The sequence below is a fragment of the Camelina sativa genome, chromosome 8, assembly GCF_000633955.1.
Source record: "Camelina sativa cultivar DH55 chromosome 8, Cs, whole genome shotgun sequence".
Lineage (NCBI taxonomy): Eukaryota > Viridiplantae > Streptophyta > Magnoliopsida > Brassicales > Brassicaceae > Camelina > Camelina sativa.
Genome location: NC_025692.1, coordinates 9,427,318 through 9,448,835, shown reverse-complemented (window position 1 = coordinate 9,448,835; position 21,518 = coordinate 9,427,318). Strand labels below are relative to the sequence as shown.

At 39.2% G+C, this 21,518-nt stretch overlaps 3 protein-coding genes across 3 annotated transcripts; 1 reads left to right on the top strand and 2 right to left on the bottom strand.

Moving 5' to 3' along the window:
- On the bottom strand, nucleotides 6,451-12,623 carry LOC104706795 (probable aspartic protease At2g35615). Its single transcript, XM_010423022.2, has 2 exons — nucleotides 11,830-12,623; nucleotides 6,451-6,907 (listed from the first exon to the last, which is right to left on the bottom strand). The coding sequence occupies exons 1-2, from the start codon at nucleotides 12,621-12,623 to the stop codon at nucleotides 6,484-6,486; spliced, it is 1,218 nt and encodes a 405-aa protein (XP_010421324.1). The 3' UTR covers nucleotides 6,451-6,483.
- LOC104706794 lies at nucleotides 13,130-19,191 on the top strand. The gene is made up of 20 exons (XM_010423021.2): nucleotides 13,130-13,341; nucleotides 13,504-13,674; nucleotides 13,777-14,004; nucleotides 14,185-14,271; nucleotides 14,373-14,462; nucleotides 14,570-14,696; nucleotides 15,021-15,121; nucleotides 15,517-15,685; nucleotides 15,803-15,924; nucleotides 16,144-16,272; nucleotides 16,364-16,462; nucleotides 16,533-16,590; nucleotides 16,694-16,769; nucleotides 16,850-16,979; nucleotides 17,063-17,220; nucleotides 17,394-17,466; nucleotides 17,555-17,746; nucleotides 17,863-17,956; nucleotides 18,030-18,917; nucleotides 19,050-19,191. The coding sequence occupies exons 1-19, from the start codon at nucleotides 13,297-13,299 to the stop codon at nucleotides 18,914-18,916; spliced, it is 3,036 nt and encodes a 1,011-aa protein (XP_010421323.1). The 5' UTR covers nucleotides 13,130-13,296; the 3' UTR covers nucleotide 18,917; nucleotides 19,050-19,191.
- Nucleotides 19,197-20,562, bottom strand: LOC104709358 (basic leucine zipper 9-like). The gene is made up of 6 exons (XM_010425986.2): nucleotides 20,205-20,562; nucleotides 20,000-20,090; nucleotides 19,737-19,908; nucleotides 19,556-19,631; nucleotides 19,351-19,476; nucleotides 19,197-19,277 (listed from the first exon to the last, which is right to left on the bottom strand). Exons 1-6 carry the CDS (start codon nucleotides 20,364-20,366, stop codon nucleotides 19,197-19,199), a joined length of 708 nt encoding a protein of 235 aa, XP_010424288.1. The 5' UTR covers nucleotides 20,367-20,562.

Here is a 21,518-nt window from a genome sequence, read left to right as displayed (position 1 = left end):
CCTTTTCAGAAATCTTGTGTCCCAGCACTATCCCATCTCTGACCATGAAGTGGCATTTCTCCCAATTCAGCACCAGATGTTTGTCTTCACACTGCTGCAACACCCTGCACAAATTAGACAAACAAACGGAAAAGGAGCTCCCATAGACGGAGAAATCGTCCATGAAAACTTCCATTATATCCTCAATCAGGTCAGTGAAAATGGACATCATGCATCGTTGGAAGGTCGCTGGTGCATTGCACAAGCCAAACGGCATTCTGCGGTAAGCAAAGGTGCCGTAAGGACATGTGAATGTGGTCTTCTCTTGATCGTCGGGATGGATTGGGATCTGAAAGAAACCTGAATAGCCATCTAAGAAACAGTAGTAAGGATGGTTAGCCAATCTCTCAAGCATTTGATCAATAAACGGCAAAGGAAAATGATCCTTACGGGTCGCAGCATTAAGTTTTCTATAGTCTATGCACATGCGATGTCCCGTAACTGTCCTAGTAGGAATCAACTCATCCTTATCATTCTTAACCACTGTAATTCCACCTTTCTTAGGGACTACATGAACTGGACTAATCCAGGAACTATCAGAAATAGCATAAATTACACCCGCATCTAGAAGTTTCATTATCTCTTTCTTAACAACATCCTTTAGATTCGGGTTCAACCTCCTCTGATGTTCTACCGAAGTCATTGATTCATCTTCTAGATGTATCCTATGCATGCAAAGATCTGGTGAGATTCCTGGGATGTCATCTAGTGAATACCCTAGAGCATTTCTATACTTCCTAAGTTCACAAAGGAGCAAAGCGGTCTCTACATTGTTTAGTTCAGAGTTCACTATCACGGGGTATGTAGAGTTAGGACCTAGGAACGCGTACCTTAGCCCGGCTGGAAGTGGTTTTAGCTCTACCTTTGGAGCTCTTAACTCGCTCCAAGGACCGTCCGCTGACTTTACCGGAGCATGTGCTCCGGAATCCGGAGCAGGTGCTCCCTCGGCGGATTCCTCCCCTGATTGGTTCTCATCGTCTAGGCTGGCGTAAGCTACCAGTTGCTGGAACCGTGTACCTGCATCCAAAATGCGTGTAAAACCATCAGCTTCCTCATTCAAGAATCCATACTTACCCTCTGCCTTTGTCAAGGCAACCTCCAACGGGTCGAGAGTGAGAACTTCATCGGTAACCTCATGTGCAACCTCTGAACCATCATCAACCACAAAAGTCTGACCATCTATCATAGGTTTCTTGAGCAGCTTATTCATCTCAAACCTTGCGATCATATCCCCCAGCTGGAGATCGATCGCTCCCCCTTGCACATCTATAATCGCACCAGCTGTGCATAAGAATGATCTACCTAAGATCAGGGGGTCACGTGGTTCTTCTTCAAGTTCCAGAACCACAAAGTCTGCTGGTATAAGCGTGTCCCCTATCTGGACATGTAAATCCTCCAACACTCCTATGGGGCGCTTGGTGGATCTATCCGCGAATACTAACGAAATCCGTGTAGACTTGAACTTCGTGTATCCCAGCCTTTTAGCCACTGAATATGGCATAAGGTTCACACTGGAACCTAGATCACAGAGGGAGTTTGCAAAAATCGTTTTACCGATTCTCACGGATAAGACAAATCGCCCTGGATCATCTCTCTTCTTTAGCACTTTGTTTTGCAGCACAGCATTGCACTCTCTTGAAACCATCATCACGTTCTCTTCCTCTGACACTCTCCCAGAAACTAACCCTTTCACATATCTCTTCAAAGCAGGTATCATCTGAACAGCATCAGCTAGGGGTAGTTTTACCGTCAATTCTCTCAACATCTCCTTGCACTTTGCATCCTCCAAATCCTTGCGAGATTTCTTAGGAGGAACAGGGTAAGGAACCCTAGGGGTGTACACGCGTGCAGGAGGTACCTCAGTAGGAACGGTCTGATCGGGAGTCGGGAGCACGTGCTCGCTGGATGGGAGCACATGCTCGCCGGATGCTTCGGCTTCTTTTTGACTCAACGATGGAATCTCAGCAGCATGTTGAGGAAGGTATTCTTCAGCAATACCCTTGCCCTTGTCAATCCTAGCGGATGGTGCTTCTCTAGGGGGTAACTTCTTTCCTCCCCTTAGCTCAATCGCATTGACATACTCGTTCCGCAGGTTTGCTTCCCCTTTTCCGGGCAGAGTTCCAGGAGTTCTTTTCACGGCTTCAGCAGTCTGTGCAACCTGAACATCAAGCTTCTTCACATGTGACATTACTGCCTCATACTTCCCATTAAGGTCATTGTACATGGTATCGACCTTAGCGTTGATTTCCACTGAAGCTTTTTGTTGATTCACCAAGAGTTGTTGCATCATGTTTTTCAGCTCATCCTGAGAGCTGCTAGCAGATGAAGGTCCCAACTGCTGGTTGGTGAAAGGCAGTGCTTGCTGAGCGCTTGTATATGCCTGCTGGTTCCCCCCTTGGAAACGGTTTTGAGTGGGCACAAACTGTTTGCCTTGGAAGTTGTTTGAGAAGGTTTTCTGATAACCCATCTGATTCTGAGCTCCTTGCTGCGGATACACCTGATCCTGAGGATTCTCCACGTTGGTGCTTCTATAGGACAAATTCGGATGGCTTCTGTAGTTCGGGTTGAAACCCCTGTTCTGCACAAAACCTTGCCCACTCACATAATTAACCTCCATCGTTTCATCCTCTCCATCACAAATCTCCTGAGCTAGCGGCATGTCTCCGGTCTCATCGACAAAATGGACAGTTTTCTGGCTCCCCTTCAGAAGAAGGTTCACCTTGGCTGTCAACTCGTCAATCTTTTGCGTATCGACACTGTTGACCTTCACGGACCTGTCATACTCAGGAGCCTTGTTGCTGGAGCTTGCAGCTAGGTTCTCAATCAACTGATATGCTCCTTCCTTAGACTTTGTCATAAAATCCCCATTGCTGGCCGAGTTGAGAGCGTTTCTGTAGTCCCAGTTAACTCCATCATAGAAAATGCCCAGAATCTGTTCATCACTGAATCCATGGTGCGGACACTCTCTACGGTACTCTTTGTACCTCTCCCAAGCCTCGCAGAAGGCTTCTCCAGTGTGCTGTTGGAACGATGAAATCTTGTTCCTCAGGGCAGCGGTCTTAGCCTTGGTGTAGAAATGGTCCAGAAACGCAGATCTACACTGTTCCCATGATGTCAGAGACCCAGGTGGCAATGACTTCAGCCAACGTGAAGCTCTATCCGCAAGAGAGAAGGGAAAGAGCTTGCACTTCAGAAAGTCTGGCGGTATCCCATTTGAACCAGTGGTGCTACATATCTCCTCAAAATTCTCGATGTGGTCCATCGGAATCTCAGCTGGGAGACCGTGAAATAGGTGCTGCTTCACTAGAGAGATCATCTGTGGCTTGATCTCAAAATCTTGTCTCGGGATGGTGGGAGGAACAATCGCCGCTCGGTTGGTGTAGAACACATGCGGGTTGTCCTTGTCCCCAATGGACGGTTGTGGCGGCGCGGCTCTTTCGTGTTGAGCACGGAGCAACTGCCCCAACTGTTGTCGAAGTTGCTGCAACTCGGCAGCCATATCCTCATTGTTTCTGTTGTCACCCATGTTGACGGATTGAAACTTTCTGTTCTTGCGGTTTGTTCTTTCTGCCAAAGAGAGCTCTGCGGCTGACAAAGCAACTAGTTCTTCGGTGTTGTTTCTTCTTGTAGATCTTCTTGACATGCACCTGAAACACACGCAAAGAAGAAGCAGAAAGACAAATCAGTAAGGTCTTAGTCTAGTAATTTCGCCGAAAACCAAAGGTAAAAATTTGGTCCCCGGCAACGGCGCCAAAAACTTGATACACAGAGTTTTAAACCCTATTTTCCTACTGCAAGTGCACAGCAAAGAAGTAGTACTTAGGGGTCGAATCCCACGAAGACCAAGTTTTACTCTATGGTTCTATTGGTTCAATTTCAAGCTAAGACAATTCAAAGTTGGGTTTGTTTGGTAACAGTAACGCGATTAAAACGGTATAAAAAGGCAATAAGCAAAACACTAGATCAGGGGTAATTCTCGGGAATTTCAGAGATAGCAACTAAACAACTATTCAGGGCATAGATTAAGTACCAGTCTAGAACTCAAACATAAATATAAACTGATCCACTGTCGTGGTATCAATAACTCTATCTGATCGATTCTGTGCGGAAACGCGGAGCACGTGCTCAGACATCCGGAGCACATGCTCGGCGGTCCATAAACCCTAAACTGTCGTTTGAGCCCAGAATCGCAGACAAGCATTAAAGAACAGGAATGATAAGTTCACAAATCACCTACACATCAACTTTCGCAGGTCTAGGATAATTTGCCCACTAATGTCTTTTCTAGCAACCTATTACACTTTTGATGAATAGATAAACCTAGAATCATAGATTGGGTGATCAAATCAACCTAAGCATTAAGTCTAACAATAGTGAAGACAATCGATTATATAAAGCCCTATTTGTGTTCTGTTGCTAACCCATGAAACCCCTTTTGAAACCCCTAATCTAGCAAAGAAAACTACTCAGACATAGAAAAATGAATCATAGCAAAAGATGAGAAATTCAATGACATAAAAATAAAAAAAGGTTCAGAGAACGCTTCACAAGGTAGCCGCTCTTCTTCCTCTCACAAAAACGTCGCTCAAAAACAAAAAGAAAAAGGGTATATTCTCTCCTAAAAACCCTAGGTTAAATAGCATACAAGTAGAGAAAAATAAGGAAAGAATCCAAATTCAAATCTCCCTATTAAAAATCGATCTCCTCCCTCTTTCTCTCACAAAGGATCGCCTAAAATAAGGGGAATTAGGCAGGGAATCGGCGCCTAGATGCTTGCCACGTGTCGTCATGAAACCGTAGAGTTGGGAGCATGTGCTCGGAAATCGGGAGCATGTGCTCCTGGGTCTAAAATCAGCTTTTCTGCTCCAATTCAACTCCTATCTGCTCCGATTGCTCCTGCTGTTCCAATCCTTGCTTTTAGCTTCCTAGCCTCGTATTATAACCTGAAAATGACTCAAACAACTACAAAACTATCAAATAAACGGGGTCAAAGTGAGTCAAAACCGTAACATATCACTAACCAATGAATACCTCCGGACTGGCCATCAGAACTCCACGAGAAATTCGCGATGGCACTAGTAAGTTTGGATGTTACCGTTTTCGGAAGACGAAAACAAGACATCACAAACGTAGGAACAGAAACCGCCACTGACTTAATCATCACTGATCCTTATCTACCTTACAAAACAATAAGCTATCATCCGCAAACAACAAATCTGTAATAGGTGGGCACTTATTGGCCACCTTGATCCCGATATTCCTTATCTACCTCTGCCTTACTAATATTAGCAATCAAGACCTCCGTACATAGATTGAAAAAATAAGGAGAAAACGGATCTCCTTGCCGTAAACCCCTCCCCGGGACAATCAAACAACTTGGTTGTCCATTAAGAAGAACCTTATACTCCACTGAAGAAACACAAAACATAATCCATGAGATCCATGACTCCGCGAAACCCAACTTCCGTAACAAAGCCTCAATGAAACCCCACTCAACCCTATCATACGCCTTGCTCATATCAGTCTTGACTGCCATAAATTTGCCTTTACAGGACTGATTACTCTGTAACTCATGAAACATCTCCTGAGCAATCAGAATATTATCTGAAATCAACCGCCCATGAACAAAAGCCGATTGAGTCTCTGAGATGAGACCAAGTAAAACTGTCTTAAGCCTTTGACATAAGACTTTTGAAAAGACCTTGTAACTGATGTTACACAAGCTAATAGGTCGCAACTCCGTAATCCGGGTCGGCTTAGCCACCTTTGGGATGAGGCAAATATGCGTTTGATTTAAACCTTTGTCAAAAACACCCTCGACCAAAAATTGATTAACCAAAGACACCAGATCACCTTTAACCACATTCCATGCCTTTTGGAAAAACAAAGTTGTCATCCCATAATTAGTTTAAATTAAATATTTTAAATTATATAAAAAGGAAAATTATTGCATTTTATAATATTTTAAACATAAAAAACATAAAATTATATTAAAAATAAAAGAACAAATCATAAATGGAAAAAAAAATTAATTGTAAAAAAAAAACTTCTTTTATAATAAATACTAATTCAACCATATAATGATACAGACACAATGAGAATTGGATGTTAAACTTGTTAAATAAGAAAAAACTCTAATTTGTTCCATCTATTATGGTTTATTTTTAATCACTTTTGAAATAAGTGTATGTGGTAAATCTTCCATTGGAGATGCTCTAAACAGTAATTACAGATGACTCCGTTGTTTGTTTTGGTAAATATATTTACAAGTGTCAGTACAAAAACATGAAAATTTGCTATTGATCATTTTGTGCTAGTTAAATATAAGTCATGTGCAATGCTCTGCGTCGGGAGTTGTGTTTATTAAAATAATCACGAACATTGTCTTTACTATGATCATGTCTACAAATATTTAGGTCATAAAGACAAATAATTAAAACTCACCTACGTACCATCTACGAAATCGGCCAAACAATCCCTTTGTTGAAATGCAAACATCCTTTGTGAAGTGTCATACCCAACTGCTTGATCAACAAGAGCTGATGCTCCAAGCACATTAATCCTTTCCTCATCTTCCATGGAAGATCTGACCAAAGCCGTGCAGAGAGAAGATGGGCTGTCTCGGAGATAAAGGCCTTTGTTTGAGATTGTGTAATCGAAACCTTGGAAATGGAGAGTGAGTTTGGGTAATGAATCTATGTCGAACCCAACCTCGGTTGTGAAACACATTAGTTCGTTCACTTTGTACACGATCGTTGGACCAATCTGCGTCATTAGCTCTTCCTTCACCTCCTCGTGGAGTGATGGCTCTAGACTTGTATAGTACGTCCCGATATCTATTGCTATTACACTACTCTCATTGCTTATTCTGATGAAAAAAAAAAGTTTGTGAGAAACATATATAATGGATTAACATTTAAACAAAAAAAAAACATGTTTGTTTCAAACGCTACTCCCTCATTTGCATTTTTATGTGAAGATGATAAAATATAAATTTCTTAGATATAAAATATTATTATTCTTTTTACAATCTATTTGCGAATAATTAAAACTGCTGTTTAACTTGTTAAACGTTGTACGTTGTATCTTAAAAAAAAAGAAATAGACACCAAATTTCTAAGCAAACAAACAATCGAAACCCAAATATAATGGCTAGGATAGGTCACATAAGATAAATTTTCTATAAGACCACATATATATATGTGGCTAGATCTATATATGTTGAAGTATGAGACATTCATGTGAGTGTATGGAAGAGCATAATAGTAAACAAGACACAAGCTTTGTTAACGGGGTTCGGATAACCTACGTCTCCGGGACCAAGTCCAGAATTCATTAGTTAAAAATAGAACTTCAACAATACCATCAAAAGATCTCTATCTTATTGATGGGGCAACGCCACACACCTTTTGTGCATCTCTCAAAAATACCCTAAGACGTGCACCTCTTCATGAAACGGTCTCTTGATATTTATAACAATTGTTCAACCCTAGAGTTGACAACTTTCCTATTCTAAACCGGTAAATTAACATATTTAGATAACTCCTAAATATAATTAATCCTAATTCCATAACTCGGTAGGATTAGTATAGCTTGCACCTCAAGCTATCTTCAAGCTTATGCCAACATTCTCCCTCTTAAGCTTGAAATACTTTTCTTCCAAATCTCTCATGCCAATGAGATCCCCCATTTCTTTAAACTCGTTTCTTCCGAGCGCTTTAGTGAAGATATCTACCTTACCCTCACTTTCGGGAACATGCTCGACTTGCACTTACCCATTCTCCACACATTCTCTTATATCTCTGCAAAAATCTCATTTTATTTCATGTTTGATTGATCCCCTTTTGATGTCGTCGAACACTATCTTCATCGCCTTCATTCTCCCATGCTTATATCAAACAAGGTTCAACTTTTGAACCATCTTTAATACCCCTAAACATCAGGTTCATTCCACAAAGACATAATCAATAGAGACTTTACCTTAGTCTTTCTAGTCTTTGTGACTGCAGTGAACACATATTAGATTGATCCCAATCAGCTTCTCATATAGAGTAATTTTTGTTAGGATTTTCTTTTCAAATAAGGTTGATATCTCCTTGCAAATTTCCTTTGAAAACTTATAACTGAACATATGATAATCACTGAGAAGAACCTCTTCTCTTTTTCATCTAAAAAAAAGATCAAATACTTCAACCTTAATGATGCAGATCATGTCGTGAATTTTTTTTTTTCAACAGCTCTACTTTCCCTTTGTAATCTCTTCAACCACACAATCCTCTTGATGAACTTTGGAAATCACACATACATGTTTACAAGACAGACAAGATTATCTTCTCTTCTGAAATTATGCTCTCCAATCTAGCCAATATATTTCTCCACAACTTCTTGTCTTGAGACAACTAAAATTCTGCCATTTTCATCACGTTTGATGCAGAGCATAATGGAGTAGCAAAACAACCCAGAAAATTTTGAAATTTTGTGGATATATCAACAACAGTCGTATGAAGACACAGGAAAAAACAGATCACGATTTTCATTCACGGTTTGAAAGTTACGGTCACTTTCCCAGAACTGATCCGGAATGATGCAACCTGCAAGCAGTCCAACTTTGAAAGAAATTCCCCACTAAACCACAAGGAATCAGATGACGATATTTATATCATTTGAACGATCTCGCTCTCAAGTTTTCAGAACACCTTTCAGACTTAAAACCCGACATATGTAACCAAAGGAAATCAAGTACAAAGTATCAACCCGTTTCACTTGATTTTATACTCTTTTATGGATTTCTCTCAGCATCGTTTCAATCCAGCACGAAGTATCTCTTTGAGTTAACACTCTCCTTCATGAGGTGACATGAACATCAATAAACCAGATATTACAATTAAGACAAGTTTCTCCACCTCAATCAACCTTGATGATCGTCGATACAATATTCAAGGCATATATCCCATGGTGAAATCAAACTTTCCTTTCTCAAATCTAATGCCTATTTCTTTCCTTTGTTAACTCGATCAGCCTCCAATTCTCTCATGTCTCATAAAGCTTTTAACCTTTGCCACTTAAATGTTGAAACTCATTTCTCCTTTCCCATGTCAGACCCAATATTAAAGAACGGTCATACACGCTGGAGTTCCATCCAACCTCAGTTTGCCAACCAAACATTACAATGTCACCATTTATTCCATACAAATATGTCTCGGAAAGACACATAAAAAACAACAACTAACCGTTAAAATCACGATCCCACCGTTGAATCTGTAGCCAGTAGTACCGTGAAGCTCTCCACCAAATCTCAGCTCGATCAGGAAAGTTTTGGACTACGAAACGCTGTTCCAAGGAGACAACCTCGAATCCGACTTCTAGGGTTGCAGGTTCGAACTGTTTCAGATATTTCTTGCACAGGAAGCAACCAGCCTAACTTCTTGAATATAACTCCGATCGGACTTCCGTCAGTTTCTACGAGCTCATGGCTTGGTAGTGAACGCGATGGTGGTTTTAGATTGATAAACCGATGTCAAATCCGGCGTCCGACGAGCCTCCAAAGTCGCCTTTTCAAACTGCTCTTATTTCCTTCCTAACTCTTTCTTGTTCTTCTTTTCTCCACCTTTCAGTTACTCCGGCGTTGCTCCTCCACCACCACTGAGGCTTTCCACAGCCATGACATGAATAAACAGACCCCACCAATGTTCCCACAGCCTCCATGACGTCTACTTCTCTCCCCTCTCTAAACATCCCATTCTCTCTCTCTCTCTTCTTTTCTCCTCACGACTCTCTTTTCTCCTCCTCTCTCTTTCAATAGCAACACATCAAGAGCACGTCTACTTTTCAAAGTGGCCCACACATATAGAATTTGGGATGTTACAATAACCCTTCTACTTGTCTCTGCCTCAAAGCTTCTTACCCTACAATAGAACCATATGTAACTTCAGTCATTGCTTCTGCATTCTTTGGGGATGTTTATTCACCAATTATTTGACAATTTTTACTTTATGTGTTCTGGGCACTGAATCACCAAATACGATATCTTCTCCGGCTCTCTCAGAGTTCCATGATATTTTTCTCCATCTCAAAATTAAACATATCATTGATTCTCAATCAATACAAAGAAACTCTTCTAGACTCATTGTCAGGTTCTCTCTTTCCTAACCAATCCATTACAAACCTAACTCAATTAAGAAGACCAGATTCATGTTTCACGTTCTTCCCAACGAACACGCTGACAAGTTGACAAGCTTCAATCCCACGTTCTTCCCGAAACACAACAACACAAATCACAACTTTCAGATTTCTGATATCAATCCCATCAATCAATTAGATCTTCGATTTCTTCTTTGTCCTTTATGGGATACAACTTTTAGAACTCCCTCTCTCTCCATCTCTCTCTCTCTCTCTCTCTTCAGTACTATCTCCTTGATTCTGTTTCACAAGCTTCGAGCTTCCTTCTTCACTCGAACGCACAGAAGACTATACACGTACTAAGAGAGTGGGCTTTCATGGGCCTGATTTTAATTAGACAAGATAGAGGGCCAAAACAGAACACATAGACCCATGATGAGAAAAAAAAACGATTCTCTGTTCTTCATCGATGCTTCTGCAACACGATTCTGATCAACAACCTCCTCTAAATCTCTGTAATTTCAGGCTGTTACTTTGTCATCGGTCTTGGCTCTTGAATTCATCATACCTTTCTTTTCTAGCCTATGTCAAGAAAACTCTTTTTTTTTTTTTTCAATCGTTTCTGGGCGGTAATGGAAACAAGTAGCGTTTTCATACAACTTCGATGGATAGCACAAACCCTTCCTGAGAGTTTATGATTTATTTTCTTTCTTCATGAATATTCCTCATTCTCATCTTCTTCCAATTCTAGCCTAGCCACAAATCCAGAATCACATCGGAAACAGGAATAGAAACACAAGCTCTCATACCAAATAAAGCACATATATATGTGGCTAGATCTATATATGTTGAAGTATGAGATGTTCATGTGAGTGTATGGAAGAGCATAATAGTAAATAAGACACAAGCTTTGTTAACGGGGTTCGGATAACCTACATCCCCGAGACCAAGTCCAGAATTCATTAGTTAGAAATAGAACTTCAACAATACCATCAAAAGATCTCTATCTTATTGATGGGGGAACGCCACACACCTTGTGTGCATCTCTCAAGAATACCTTAAGACGCGCACCTCTTCATGAAACGCTCTCTTGGTATTTATAGCAATTGCTCAACCCTAGAGTTGACAACTTTCCTATTCTAAACCGGTAAATTAACATATTTAGATAACTCCTAAATATAATTAATCTTAATTCCATAACTCGGTAGAATTAATATAGCTTGCACCTCAAGCTATCTTCAAGCTTATGCCAACAATGGAGACTAATATGGTTTTTTGCTTCTAATGAAAGAACCATCAACAGTATAAGATCTTTAAAGATCAATGACTGAATAATTTTTTTTTCTTATTAAAAACTTATTTAACTAAGAACTCGTATAATTAAGAATATAAGTTAATTTTGTTCATCAATATATATATATATATATATAGCAATTGCTTAAAGATGTGTGATTGGTAAATGTAATTCATGTGAATGGGGAAATACAATTACATTCACTGTGATTATTTAACTTGCTGTTTAAGTATTTAGTTCTCTCAAGAGGTTGAGCCTGTGGAATCGTATATTATATCACATTGTTTCATTTTACGTAACCATGTTAACTAGGTCTAAAATGGACTAATCCAAAAGTATATATAATCAAAATATCAGTAAAAGATATATTTATATACCTCTGTTGGCCAAGACTGATCCCTAAGAGAGAAACATGATACGAGTAAGCTTCCGTCCCCGTCGTGTTTAACATCGGAACCAATATCATATCGCCGCCGTACGCAGCCACTGATCCAAGACGGATGTAGTTACGCGACCCCGAGGTGGAAGGCCATAGACAGTGTGAAAATCTTGTGAGACGAAGCTGTGAGAGGAGTGAGAAACGATGAGTAGTTAGACTCACTCTCCCGTCGACGCCACCTCCGTCTTCATTCGGCGACGCACGGTTACTAGTCCCGAAGCCAAAGACAAACCCTCGAACTATAGAGAGAGAGTTTTCTTGGTCAGTGATCGAGGATGTCAACTGAAGTGTGTCGGAGACAAGGTAGCCGGAGCTAGAGGGAGAGGCTTCGTAACGGCAGAAATCTGAAGGCGTGCAGAGAAGAGAGAGAGACGTTATTTTCGTTGTTGTTGCGTTGTAATGGTCAGTTGAATTGGTTGAGACATGAGGACAAAGAGAAGAGCTGTTGCAAGAGATTGTAGAGAAAGTGTTGGAAGATTTGTCTGAGAGTGAGCACTGGTGGTCATCATCATTATCGAGACATGTGAGATGTGTAGAAGAGTCTAGTTTGAGGTTGAAAGTTCGCGTTGGGGTTCCGATGGTGATCTCAACGTAAAGATTTGATTCGAAAGGTAAAAAGAAGCCGTTTGGTTGATCGTTCGAGATATCATCATCAAGGCTAGAGCTATGAGTTAATGCAATGAAGAGAAGAAGAAGAAGAAAAAAGATAAAGAGTGGAATTGATGAAACCATGTTTGTTTTGGTCTTGTATGGGGTTTAATGCTCCCTAAACTTTCTAAGTTGGTACTATAGTATATATTATTATCTGTGAATTATTAAGAGACTCCGAACGGTAACATCCAAACTTTCTAAGTTGGTACTATAGTATATATTATTATCTGTGAATTATTACCTTGCATGAAATTGAAATAATGTTAATTAATTTATATTTAGTTTTGGTAGTTTTTAAAAATACTATTAAAATTCTGGAAAATCATCATAAATCATGTGGCATGTTTTGTGGGTTTATAATGTAGGTGGGTGGGTTGGTTACAAAACGCATCTACCGTGATAGAGGCACATATATATTAGGTGACGTGGCCCATTTAGGATCATAAGAACTTGGGCTTCTGGGCGTAAAAGCCCAAAAGAATCAGACAAAAGAGAGATGCGTGGGGTCTCACAAGAATCTACGGTATAGATTCATTGCTTCGCGGGGGTTTTGTTTTCGTTTCATTTACACAAAACAAAACGCAGGACGCGTTTTTTCTTTGTCTTCTTCTTCTTTCAATATCTTATACATTGAGCACTCTCTCTCACCTAACACAACAAAAAAAGCTTTGAGCTTTTTCTTTTTCTTCTTTATAAATTCAAAACGTAGAATTTTCTAATTCACGCATTTATTTATTTATTTATATTTATATTGATGCGGAGTTCGCGATTTCGTGGAATCAATTCTGGCTCATTCCAGGTATATAAAAATCTCATTTTTACGATCTGGGTTCTCTGTTTTTCTTGTTTTGTTCTCTTATCTTCCAATTTCTCCTTTTACGATCTGGGTTCTCTGTTTTCTATTGATTCGATGACTTGGGTAACTGAAAAAATCTCTCTTTATGATCTGATTTTGTTGTAGAATAAACGGTGGTGGTCACTAGTGTTGGATTGCATCGTTTCGTTTTTTATCAGACTCTCAGCAAGTTTTAAGAGACTCTTTCACAAGTTTGCATCAATGGGTTGGGGAAACATTTATAGGAGACGTGTGAAAGTCTTCTCAGTAGCTATACTCATTTACCTCGATTACAAGGTAAAGCTTTTGAATTCTCTTATTCTCTGTTTTGTGTTGTTAAAGTTACATTTTTTTTATTTATTTTTTTTAATTTATTTGGATTTGGATTTGTGAGTGAAGGGTGTTCAGCAAAAGGAGAAGTGGATTAAGAAGTCCAAAGTTCCTGCTTTGTGGGAAAAAGCTCATGATCGTAATGCTAAGCGGGTTTTGAATTTGATTGTGGAATTGGAAGGACTTTGGGTGAAAATGGGGCAGTATCTATCTACTCGTGCTGATGTTTTACCTCAGGCTTATATATCTCTTCTCAGGCAGTTGCAGGACTCCCTACCTCCTCGTCCCTTGCAGGAGGTTGTCATTCTACTTTTATGTTAGCATTAGAGGATATACAGAGAAAAGCTGAAGTTTTTGTTTGTGATGTTATGTCAATGTAGTATGATTTTGAAGTTCTCTTATATGTGAGTGCTCGTTATTTATAATACTGTGTCCTTGTTGATATACTAAGCTCTTTATGTACCTTCTTTTTCTCAGGTTTGTCGAACCATTGAAAGAGAGCTAGGGCATTCCATGAATGTTCTGTTCACCGATTTTGCTGACGAGCCTTTGGCAACTGCCTCGGTAAAATTCTGAGATCTGTTAATAGAAGCAAAATGCTTCTAAGCTACTAAATGGCTAGAAACTCGTATGATTTGTTTTATAGTGAGCTCTCTGTTTTGTAGATAGCACAAGTTCATCGTGCAACTCTAGCTAATGGCCAGGATGTGGTTGTTAAAGTTCAGCATGATGGCATTAGAGCGATTATTTTGGAGGTATTGTCTTCGTTTTGAAGCTTTTTGAGATGAACAGTGGGAGCTATAGATATTATATGACTGTTGACACTCCTTTTAACTTCTCTTCTCTTTTCAATTCTTAACAGGACTTAAAAAATGCTAAGTCCATAGTTGACTGGATTGCGTGGGCAGAACCACAGTACGACTTTAACCCCATGATAGATGAATGGTGCAAGGAAGCTCCAAGAGAACTAGACTTCAATATTGAAGCCGGTATGCTTCACTTGCATAAATAATGAGTAGTTAAAATTTTCATCCTCTGAGAAAACTATACTTGCATCAAAGCTTGTGATTGCCATCCATGACCAAGTTCTTGGGATGTGCTTGTGGTTCTGAGATAAACGTTGCTGCATCGATATCATCTCTGTTACTTGTGCTGGCTAAGATAAAGTAACAGAGATGAATCATACTGTTCAGTATCTTTTCTCTGTGTCTTTAAATTCCTTTCATAGATTCAGCATTTTTCAATGCTTACGCGTCACTCTGAACTGCATTACCTAAGTTTTCCCCATTTTTGATTTGTTTCTCAATATGTAGAAAATACTCGAGCCGTATCTAGGAATCTCGGATGCAAGAAGACAAATGATGAAGTTAGAAGTGACAATCGGGTTGATGTCTTAATTCCAGATATAATTCAGGTTCTTATCTGTCCTACTCTAAAGCATACATACATACAAAATTTCATGTACAGTTTTTAAGTCTAGGATGGAAATATCAATGCCCTTAGCGAAAATCACAAAAGACATCCAAATACTCAAAGAATATGCATATGGATGGATAAGTCATGTTTACCGATGGTAATTCTGTATCATGGTATCTCTGTTGCTGCACATTGTCTATATTTGGTATTGCTTAGAAAATGTGCTAGGATAAGTAGTGGAAGCTAATGTGTAACACAGATTGTCCCAGGTATTCAGTGTACACTTAAACTGAGCATTAGGTTTAATGAATTTAGAAGCTGAAAGCTGTTCGTTCCTTACTCTAATTTCCTGCTACTTATGTCTTATACCTCCTCTATTGCTCTAACTGACAGTCTTCTGAGAGTGTTCTCATTCTTGAGTACATGGATGGAATTCGTTTGAACGATATGGAATCTCTAGATGCTTTTGGTGTAGATAAACAAAAGATCGTTGAAGAGATCACTCGTGCATATGCCCATCAGATATATGTTGATGGATTTTTCAATGGCGACCCTCATCCAGGTATGGTCCTCATGATTTTTTGGGAGTTCGCCAATTGTTTTCTATCTTGTAACCACCAAGCTTGCTTAGACATAAGGTCTTCATCTGATAGAATAATATCTATATTTTGTTTCGCAGGAAATTTTCTTGTTAGTAAAGAACCACCACACCGTCCTATATTACTTGATTTTGGGCTTACAAAAAAAATATCACACTCCTTGAAACAAGCCTTAGCCAAAATGTTTTTAGCATCGGCAGAGGTTTGTGAAAGATTATGCAATACATCTCTCTTTTCTACCTGTGTTTCTTACCCAACCCATTAGTTGATCATTTTGTAGGATGTTAGAGTGATGAGTTTGTTCGTTAACAGAATTTAAATGTTTTAAAATTTGAACAGTTGAACAGTCTGCAAAAAAAAAGTAAAAGAAAAAAAAACTGAGCCAACTGCACTCTGGTCATGTGAAAATTTTTTGTCACAGGGAGATCAAGTGGCGCTTTTGTCTGCCTTTTCAGAAATGGGACTGAAGCTGCGGTTAGACCTGCCCGATCAGGCAATGAGCGTGGCAGGTCTCTTCTTTCGATCTTCAACTCCCTCAAACGAAGCCCTGGTGAGTAAATTTACTTCTTTCTTCCATAACCTTGCTTTCTCTATTGGGGTAACTTTAGCGAATCCGCTCTTACATATTCCTCTCTTAATAGAAAACGCTAAAAACCCTGAACGATCAAAGAACGCAAAATATGAAAGTTATACAGGAGAAGATGCAGCTTAGCCAGAAAGAAGTTAAACGCTTCAATCCGGTGAGCATTAATTTCATTCAAGTATATGCCTTAGTGACCATCGATATCTAATTGAAAACATTTGATACAGATAGATGCATTTCCTGGTGATATTGTTATTTTTGCAAGGGTCATTAATCTACTCAGAGGTATGATGTGTGAATCATACTACTTTACCTCATTACATCAAAGGGTTGGATTAGTTATATTCCTTTGCTATTTATTTACTTATTTATTTTGTTGGCTATTTAGGACTTTCATCCACTATGAATGTTCGGATCGTTTATCTGGACATCATGAGACCATTCGCCGAATCTGTTCTGTTGGGGTAAGCCCCCTTGGAATTTTGCAGTTCATTTCATCATTTCCTTGGAAGATATCTCGTACGATGATAATGTGATTTTTCAGGAGTATCAGTCGAGGACCAACTGTAGATGCTCACTGGATACATGACTCGCCAATCCATTCTGATGTAGAGGCCAAACTGAGGAAGCTGCTCACTGAACTTGGAAGTATCCAGAAAATTCTTGGAATTCAGGTGAGCTACACTCTTTTACTGTTGGCTTGCAAGAGGCTTTCGTTTCATTATACCTTTGGTTTAACTCAGCCATGATTGTTTAGGTATGTGCATATAAAGATGGGAAAGTCATTATTGACACTGCTGCTGGAGTGCTTGGAAGATATGACCCACGCCCAGTTCAACCCGATAGTTTATTTCCTGTTTTCTCTGTGACAAAGGGTGTCACTGCCGGAATGATACATTGGCTTGTCGACAAAAGGTGAGTAACAACATCATAAGCTTTCAAACTTTTTCATATATTTATTTCACACACCCTGACAATCCGAATCGGCTACAAGTCTTACATATTGGTCTCATTGTTAATTCCATGATCTCGTTTGCAGAATTCATGCTTAGTCATACTTTAGTAATGTTAAGTATTTAATGATACAGAAAACTCCAGCTCGACCAGACTGTGGCAAATATATGGCCAGGATTCGGATCAAATGGAAAAGATACCATTAAGGTATAAGGAGCTACACTGTCACATAACCATTTTGCAATCTGTTGTGAGATATTGCTTTTCAATTTAATACCTTGGTTTTATGTTTCAGGTCCATCATGTGCTTAACCATACATCTGGGATGCACAGTGCCTTTGACCCTGTAGGAGAAAATCCTCTGCTTATTTGTGACTGGGATGAATGTTTGAAACGTATTGCTAATTCATCACCTGAAACAGAGCCTGGCACTCAGCAGTTTTATCACTATCTCACGTTTGGATGGCTATGTGGTGGAATCCTCGAGGTAAACTAATCAGATCATTCATTGTTTAATCATAAAACTTATGCAATTCTCAGTTTGTATCTCTTACCTGTTACCTATATGTTGATTTCAATCTTGCTTTCACCAATCTTGAACAGTATGCTTCTGGAAAGAAATTCCAGGAGATCCTGGAAGAGGCCATTATTAAACCTCTAAAGATTGATGGAGAAATGTACATTGGAATCCCCCCAGGTAAAATAGTAACAGATATTGGTTACGTTACGAGCTTTACTTGGAATTATCTAACATCTTGATCTTATTATAGGTGTTGAATCTAGGCTTGCCACTTTGACGTTGGACACCGATGAACTGAGCAAGCTCTCGTCCCTTGCCAGTCAGCCTGAGCTTCCTTCCACATTTCAGCCTGACAAGATCTTACAACTGGCAACCAGCTTGCCAGTCTTATTTAACACATTGAATGTGCGCAGAGCCATAATTCCTGCGGCTAATGGACATTTATCTGCTCGAGCACTTGCACGGTACTATGCAACCCTAGCAGATGGTGGCCTAGTGCCACCTCCACATTCCTCTTTATCCCAGCCACCGCTAGGTAGCCACACCCATGTTCCGAAATTCACATCGTTGAAAGACACAACAAAAAAGAGAAAGGGTAAGGAGATGGCAGCTACAGAAAAGCTTAAACCAAAAGATCATCAAGAGAGGAGGCTGTATGATGAGAAGCAGTTTATGAGTGCTAGTAGCAGCAGAGAGTCAAATACAGAAAGTTTAGCTAGACTAGTTGATACCAGCAGTTCTGCAGGCGAAACCGAGATCAGTAGAGATGATCATCAAGATGATATTCACAACATGTTTAGCAACCCGAGGATCCATGATGCTTTCATGGGTGCTGGAGATTACAGTAACTTAGTGGTACCTGATGGGAAGTTTGGGCTTGGTTTTAAGCGTGTCATTTCACAAGATGGGTCTCTGGCTGGATTTGGACATTCGGGGATGGGAGGATCAACAGGCTTCTGTGACATCAAAAACAGATTTTCCATTGCAGTTACACTAAACAAGATGTCTATGGGAGGTGTTACGGCTAATATTATGCAACTGGTTTGCTCAGAGTTAAATATTCCCTTGCCTAAGGACTTCTCCCTTTCAAGTGCTATCGGTCCAGATTCAGAGATGGCTACGCCTCTAATCAACTAAGGTTGGATTTCTACATAAGTTTTGCCTGCTTACGTTTCAACATACATAGCGGTCTCCTTAAATAGCTAAATAGACATTGCTGGAAAGTAAAGTGTAATGATCAGTTTTTTTGTTTCTTTGTCTGTATACCCAGGGAACTAATTGGAGCAATTCCCTTGTGAGAATGTAATGTATCGCCTATACCATTTGCAGTATTTCGAGCAATAAAGTATATGTTAGACACAAACTTGAAATAGTTTTTGTTTTTATTTTCCATTCTTCGAAGTTAAAGTTAATGAAACTAGAGATCGNGAGTTTGTAGAAGTTGATTCAAGCTGCTCGTGAGGGAACCTCTAGCTACCAAATCTTCTGCTAGTTTCACCTGTAAGTTACTTAAATTAGCACATTCCAATTTTTACTTTTCACAAATTGAGAGAGCAAGTGATCGATGATACCTTGACTCTCAGAGTTTCAACATCTGATTTGAGAACTCTGTTATTTGTTCCAGCGCTACGAAACTGTTGTGTTGCGTCTATGAGCTGCTTGTACAGTGTCGAGTTTTCTCCTTTCAAAGAATCAACCTTAACGAAAACACAAGGTCACTATCACAACATAACTCCTGAATCAAATCATCAAACCAGCTATTTGTGTTAACCTTACCTGAGATTCAAGATCTACCAAGTACTCTTGCTTCCTTCTCCTCGACCGCCTTGCTGATTCCCTGTTTGAATACATCCTGAGTTCACATCACAAAAAAAAAAGAAGAGTGATCACCTTCTATGTATCTTTCTCTCTCTCTCTCAGTGTTTTACATCTAACTTATTAACAGTATCCAACACACCTTCTAATACGTTTTAGATCATTAGGATCATTTGTCATTTCAGATTGACCAGCTTCTGTCTCTGCATCTTCTTCATCAGAGTGATCATGAGAAGATGCACTCGTGGTTCTCCGAGCTCCTCCTCTTGCCTCAGGTTTATTGGCTGACACTGGACTATCAGCTGACAGATTCTCTTTGCAGATAAGAGAAATACAAGTGAACATTAATACTAACTACAACAACACCTCATTACATGGAGTCAAATCAAAGAGGCCTGCGCATACCGCAGATTGAGGACTGTGCATCGCGAAAACGTCCAGTCGGAATCAATCCCTCAGACCACAAAAGACTATCTCTTAATTCACTGGTGTAATCCTGCAACCAAAGGAAAACCAAGAATCTTATTACTATCTCTGGATCTTGATCTAGACACAAGCAACAAACAATACAAACATGAGAGACAACAGAAAGACATAACTAAAGACTAACCCGGTTGATGAGATCGAAAGAAGGGTCTAGAGGGCTTGTGTCAAGAATAGATTCTTGTCTGGATAAAGCAGAAGAAGACAAGACCTTAGTGAGATACTCTTGTAGAGCCAACTCAGAAGCACTTCTCTTCATACCCATGTTTTTGGCTGTGTGACCATTCATTTTTTTTTTTTGGTATGCGAACACACAAGAAGAAGAGAATTGGTGGGAAAAGAGGGGAGGGGGGAGAGTAAGTTATGACAGACATCTTCTTTATATAACCGTCTCTTCTTTACTAAAGTTGTAAAAAGCTTCTTAATGGCTAAGCAAAATTGAATTTGCTTTGTCAATGCAACGTCTTCATTTTCAACTTTTTTTTCTTTAATGACAACAAATAACAAAGAGAACTGAAAAGCAAAGAGAGAGAGAGAGAGAGAGAGAGAGAGAGAGAGATCTTAGGCTCTGTATTTTTCTCCCTTAGCCTCTTGATATATGTCAAATAGTTTTATTTTTATAGAAGATTATGCTACCAATTATATGATAATGATAACATTTAACCAGCTAGAGGTATCTATATATCTAAGGTTAGTCAGAGACTCTTTCAATATATCAAACCTTGTGTTTTTAGGCATATAAAGAGATTATATTCATAAAAAGGATCCTAAAATATTTAGGAAAATATGGTTAATAATATGAAGAAATCGAAATGTAAAAAGTTAAGCAAAAAATAAACTTATAATTTTTCTGTTCACACTAAGAACACAATATGCTTCTTCCTTCTTTGTTTTCTTACTTTTATCGTCGTCATATGCTTTTGGAAAGCAGATCTAAAGACGTTTCTTTTCTCCAGCACCAGAAATGCTTTTTTTTTTGTTTTTTTTCTCTCTAGAGTCATTTTAGCTTTTGTGCGTAAAACCAACTTTTCTTTCTTTTGATCTGCACTACTTCCTTTAAAAAGTTATATAATATTTCACAACAAAAGAAACAAACTAGGAAATGATGTGTCTTTATAAAATCAAAAGTTATTTAGATCCGAATTTAGAATCCAAAAGCATTTTAGAAAAGCTTTTTCTATATATATATTTTCATCAACTAGAACATTCGAACTTAGTGGACTACAAAGTTTACGATCTACCGACTACACTACAGGTTAACCCTTTGCATGAGGAATAATAAATAAGTAGTGATGTTTTTAAACAACCACTGGACCTTAAGTTCTCATTTGATTCGAACCCATTATACAATTCACAATTGATTACGCTTTGACTCATTCAAATCCAAAAAAGAAAAAAAAAAAAGGGCCACAAAAGTATAGGTTAAACGCCTAAACCCATG

What these genes read in the sequence shown, in the direction of transcription:
- LOC104706794 (XM_010423021.2), top strand. Translation starts at nt 13,297, where the DNA reads ATGCGGAGTTCGCGATTTCGTGGAATCAATTCTGGCTCATTCCAG. An exon ending in TGTTTTTAGCATCGGCAGAG is followed by an intron (nt 15,925 to 16,143) that starts GTTTGTGAAAGA and finishes TTTTTGTCACAG; the next exon opens with GGAGATCAAGTGGCGCTTTT. An exon ending in AAGTTAAACGCTTCAATCCG is followed by an intron (nt 16,463 to 16,532) that starts GTGAGCATTAAT and finishes CATTTGATACAG; the next exon opens with ATAGATGCATTTCCTGGTGA.
- LOC104706795 (XM_010423022.2), bottom strand. Translation starts at nt 12,623, where the DNA reads ATGGTTTCATCAATTCCACTCTTTATCTTTTTTCTTCTTCTTCTTCTC. An exon ending in ATCAGTCTTGGCCAACAGAG is followed by an intron (nt 6,908 to 11,829) that starts GTATATAAATAT and finishes TTTTTTCATCAG; the next exon opens with AATAAGCAATGAGAGTAGTG.